At 51.4% G+C, this 5,255-nt stretch overlaps 1 protein-coding gene across 1 annotated transcript; it reads left to right on the top strand.

The window, feature by feature from the left end:
* Nucleotides 1–732: 732 nt before the first annotated feature.
* On the top strand, nucleotides 733–5,023 carry LOC144713509 (uncharacterized). The gene is made up of 6 exons (XM_078588103.1): nucleotides 733–1,782; nucleotides 1,896–3,095; nucleotides 3,156–3,239; nucleotides 3,333–3,672; nucleotides 4,108–4,277; nucleotides 4,847–5,023. Exons 1-6 carry the CDS (start codon nucleotides 733–735, stop codon nucleotides 5,021–5,023), a joined length of 3,021 nt encoding a protein of 1,006 aa, XP_078444229.1.
* The last annotated feature ends 232 nt before the right edge of the window (nucleotides 5,024–5,255 follow it).

Raw genomic sequence — 5,255 nt, 5'->3', positions numbered from 1 at the left:
ACAGGACGTGGGCTCTACTCTTCGGAGTGGTCTCGACGAAGAGATGGGGCTAGCCAAACCCCCTACGCTATAACTATGATAAGGGGAAGATTCTTGAAATAATTTCAATTCAAAAACTTCCAAATATTCCTTGGGCATGCCCTCCCCTTATATAGGGAGGAGGGGTGCCGAGAGAACGTGGGGAGAGATCGAACCGTCGTGAAATGTGGTTCGGTCTCTCCTTACAAATTCAAATACAATTCTAAAATATAAAATTAAAGACGAGGACGGGCCCCTACGATAATGGCCCAATCCATAATTCGGAAAGAAATACAACATGATGATGAAAATAATAAAATGGTAAAGCCTTGCTTACCCGGAGTACTTAAACCCCGGATGACGGACGTCGACTCGAGCGCCTCGGCGTGGCTGGTGGCGCATCATCGTGGCATCCTCGGGTGGCGTCGTCGTCGCTGAGCCGCCATCTGCTGGATGGTCGTCCATCAGGCGCACCGTGCCATGATCCAGAAAAGCGTACGTCTCGAGGTGCCCATCTTCGAAGGGTCACGGAACCCGAAGGACTATACTGACTGGGAGTCAGACCTGGAAAGTTATTTCCAATGGTATGACATGGATGATGACTTGTGCGTAGCCTACGCTGAGGCTCGACTTGGAGGTCAAGCGAAGATATTTTGGAAGAACAAGAAGGAAGCGGCTAGACGACGATGAGATCCACCCTTCACATGGGATGAGATGTCACGAAAGCTGAAGGATAAGTATATCCCGAAGCTTTACATGATGCGACTCATGTTGAAATGGATGGACCTTAAGCAAGGAAGGCGTAAGGTCTTCGACTACATCGAGGAATTTGAGGAGTATACGATGCGATGCAAATTTGTGGACAGCCCACAAATTCAGATCGCATTTTTCGTCCATGGACTCCACCCCGACCTAGGAGTTTGGGTGTTAGAACAGAACCCCTCGACCGTCGACCTCGCTTATAGTCTCGTTGAGAGCAACGAGCTTAGCCACGACGATGTAGTGTCGTCTACTTCCTCGGCGCCCCGACCTGCTCCTTCGTCCGCAACGTCATCGACGACCCGTACCACCGCCACTTGGAGCAGGAGTAGTACCGCCACTCCCCGACCCTCGGCTCAGCCAGCGACACCAGTCCCGGCACCTACGCCGCCCACACCATCGGCCATCTCCACGGCTAGAGCCCCGAATGCTCCACGCGAGCCGATTAAATGCTTTAAGTGTAAAGGGTTTGGGCATCGACGGACCGACTGTCCCACCCTCATGGTTATGGATATCCATGGGCAACCGGTGGAGGAGCAGCCCGACGATGATCTTGAGGTGGACGATTATCTCGCCGAGTGCCCGGACGGCGAGGAATTGGATGACCCACTTGGGTACATCCAAATCACGCCAATCACTATGCCATCGACATACCCCGTCGCTACCTTGGATACCACCGGGGTTAGGAGCACTCCCAATGTGCCCGGGCAAAACCTCGCCCAGCCTAGTACCACCTTGGCCTCTCGACCAGTCGACGTCGCTCAGCGCACGTCAATTTTCTACACGTACGTCAAAATTGGTGGACATACCTACAAGTTAATGGTCGATAGTGGTAGCTGTATCAATGGCATCTCCGAGGATACAACCACTCGCCTTGGACTCCCTTTGCTTCCTCGCCCCACTCCCTACAATGTGTCGTGGATTGACGCATCGACCATCCCGGTGAAGACGCAGTGTGACGTGCCCCTGAAGATGAGCATGTATGATGAGAAGGTCCTATTCGACGTACTACCAATGAAAATTTGTAGTATCATTCTCGGACGACCTTGGTTGTACGATCACGACGTACAACTATCGGGAAGAGCAAACACGTGCTCTTTTATCTACGGAGGTCATAGGCTTATATGGTATCCCTCGGTACGGCTACCATCCTTCCCGCACAATCCACAATGGCTGCACCCCGCACTACCTCCGCCGCCATTATCACTAATGGTTTCATCTTCCGGCGCGAATTGGAACATGACCGGGAGACATCCCCCATATGTTACGCCGTGACCCTATCGGACACGACTACCGAGACAGAGCCCGAGACCCCGCCTCCGGAGTTCACCCAACTCCTTGAGGAGTATGGGGATGTATTTCCTGCCGAGCTGCCGAGTGAGCTCCCTCCCTTGCGACACATTCAGCACGCCATTGACTTGGTCCCGGGGGCCACTCTCCCTGACCTTCCCCACTACTGGATGGTCCCAGTTAAATACGAAGAGCTGTACACCCAGGTCAAAGATCTCCTAGCTAAAGGCTTAATTCGGGAAAGCCTTAGCCCATGTGCCGTGCCGGCCCTGCTCGTCCCAAAGAAAGATGGCACTTGGAGGATGTGCTGTGACTCGCGGGCCATCAACAAAATAACGGTGAAGTACCGTTTTCCTATACCTCGAGTCCAAGATTTATTTGATGAGATGGTAGGCACGTCTATCTTTTCTAAGATAGACTTGCGGAGCGGCTACCATCAGGTCAGGATAAGGCCTGGGGACGAGTGGAAAATGGCCTTTAAAATAAAAGATGTCCTCTTTGAGTGGAACGTTATGCCCTTCGGCTTGTCAAATGCCCCTAGTACATTCCAGCGTTTGATGAACGAAGTGCTTCGTCCATATATCGGAAGATTTGTCGTCGTATACTTTGACGACATTCTAGTGTACAGTAAGTCCAGGGAGGAACATGCACAACACCTCCGTCACGTGTGCGCCTCACTACGCCAAGAGAAATCATATGCGCACCCGAAGAAGTGCACCTTCTTCACTACCAAGGTCTCCTTCCTCGGTTTCATCTTGTCCGCAAATGGAGTGGCCGTCGACCCGGCCAAGATCGCCTCCATCATCTCTTGGCCAAAGCTGAAGAGCGTCCATGACGTCCGTAGTTTCATCGGACTTGCCACCTTCTACAGAAGGTTTATTCCAGGATTTAGTGGAATCACCACCCCCATCACGGACATCCTCAAAGGGGAGAAGTTTGAATGGACACCGTCCGCCGAACAGGCCTTCGAGCTTCTTAAGAAACTCATGACAGAGGCCCCGGTCCTCAAGCTCCCAGATTTCAACAAGGTATTTGAGGTCGCGTGTGACGCATCAAGAGTCGGGATCGGGGGAGTGCTCAGCCAATAGGGACATCCTATCGAGTACTTCAGCGAGAAGCTGAATGATACTCGGAAGCGGTACGATAACTACGACCGAGAGTTCTACGCTCTCGTACAGTCCTTGCGCCATTAGCGCCACTACCTACTCCCCAAGGAGTTTGTATTATACTCGGATCACGGAGCCCTTCGACACCTTCACGATCAGAAGAAGGTCAGCGATCGCAATGCTCGATGGATCGCCTACCTCCAGGATTACACTTTTGTCATACGACACAAGAAGGGGAAGGATAATGTCGTCGTCGACGCCTTGAGCCGGCGACCTTTAGTCCATAATATGGTGAAGACCCAAGTTCTTGGGTTTGAGAAGATCCGAGATGATTACGTCGAGTGCCCAGACTTCTCCAAAGTCTACTCCTCCTTCATGGACAAGGCCACCCTCAGATCGAGAGAGTACTTCATCGACAATGGCTACCTATTCCACGGTAGAAGACTTTGCGTCCCTCAGACCTCGCTCATGGATTTCCTCATCCACGAGACATATGCTGGTGGACTTAGTGGCCACTTTGGAATTAACAAGACAATCCACGCACTTGAGGAGAAATTTTATTGGCCATCACTAAAGAGAGACGTCGGAAAATTTTATTAGCTCACGAAGCAAAACACGGGGCTATATACTCCCCTACCGGTCCCGGAGAGACCATGGGAAGACGTTAGTCTAGACTTTGTTTTGGGGTTACCCAAAACCGCGTGACACCACGATTCCATCATGGTCGTGGTAGATCGAATTTCAAAAATGGCTCACTTCATTCCGTGCTCGAAGACCTCTAACGCCTCACGGATAGCACGCCTATTCTTCGATCACATCGTCAAGCTTCATGGAGTACCCAAGACCATCGTCTTGGATCGAGACGTAAAATTCACCAGTTATTTCTGGAAGACGTTGTGGGTCCTTATGGGCACACAACTTAAATTTTCTTCAGCATACCATCCTCAGACGGATGGCCAGACCGAGGTTGTCAACCGCAGCCTCGGCAATCTACTGAGATCTATAGTCGGCAACCACGTAGCCGCATGGGATCAAGTACTCCCTCGAGCGGAGTTCGCCTTTAACTACTTGGTCAATCGTACCACAGGCAAGGCGCTGTTCGAAGTAATCTATGGTCAACTCCCACGTCGACCCCTTGACCTCATGCCATTAAACGACAAACATAGAATCTCAGATGCTGCATTAGAATTTGCTGAGCATATTAAGAACATGCATGATAGCATTCATTCACGCATTGCATCCATGAATGAGCAATACAAGGTCTCCGCAGATAAGAGTCGTAGGTCCATGTCGTTCTCTGAGGGAGAACTCGTCCTAGCCAAATTGAGGCCTGAGAGGTTCTCTCCAGGGGTCGCTACGAAGTTCCATGCTCGTAGCGTCGGGCCTTTCCCGATAGCCCAAAAGATCAACGACAACGCCTACGTTGTGAGCATCCCGCCAACTTGGGGATTAGTTCGACGTTTAACGTTAGTAACTTATCCCGATACCATCCTTCGCCACCAATCATTGAGCCTCACAGCCATTCGAGCCTTAGTAGAAATGAAAGTGAGAGTCAATCAGCCCCATCTCCGTTTCCCCTCCTTGTACGACAAGACGAGATAGAAACAATATTGCAGAAGGTAATTCACGCTGAGGGGGAGCGGGTAGGTCGTTCTTTCTTAGTCCATTGGCAGGGACGGCCATCATCCGACGACACGTGGGTCTCCAAGCACGATCTCCGCCGCCTCCGACCAGACCTGATTACACCGCTCGAGGATATCACGGAGCTTTGCTCGCAAGAGTCGAGCTCCCCCCACCCCGGGAGGATGATGGAGGACCATCCTGAAGACGTCACGTCCGGCCGACACTAACCTCACCGAGCAGCTCGCGCCGATGCTCACCACCTAGGGTTCAAGTACCCCACGTAAGCATCTCTATCTTACTTGCATTGGTTTATGTTTTGTTTGTGTTTTTGGATTTCATGGACTGGGCCACTGTTGGGCCTCGTTTTCGTCTTTTCCATTTTAAATTTCAGTTTATTTTCAAATTGTAAGGAGAGGCCGAACCACGTCTCGCGACGGTTCATCCTCCCCCACGTTCACT

This window comes from Wolffia australiana, chromosome 16, assembly GCF_029677425.1.
Source record: "Wolffia australiana isolate 7733 chromosome 16, ASM2967742v1".
NCBI classification, from domain to species: Eukaryota; Viridiplantae; Streptophyta; class Magnoliopsida; order Alismatales; family Araceae; genus Wolffia; species Wolffia australiana.
The sequence above is the reverse complement of the archived record's forward strand: the minus strand, read 5'-3'. Positions and strand labels throughout refer to the sequence as shown.

Excerpts from the sequence above, each read along its gene's own strand:
- LOC144713509 (XM_078588103.1), top strand. The coding sequence starts at position 733 with ATGTCACGAAAGCTGAAGGATAAGTATATCCCGAAGCTTTACATGATG. Across the intron at positions 1,783-1,895 it reads ATGAGAAGGTCCTATTCGAC|GCTTATATGGTATCCCTCGG; the intron begins GTACTACCAATG and ends CGGAGGTCATAG. Across the intron at positions 3,673-4,107 it reads CATCCACGAGACATATGCTG|CATACCATCCTCAGACGGAT; the intron begins GTGGACTTAGTG and ends AATTTTCTTCAG.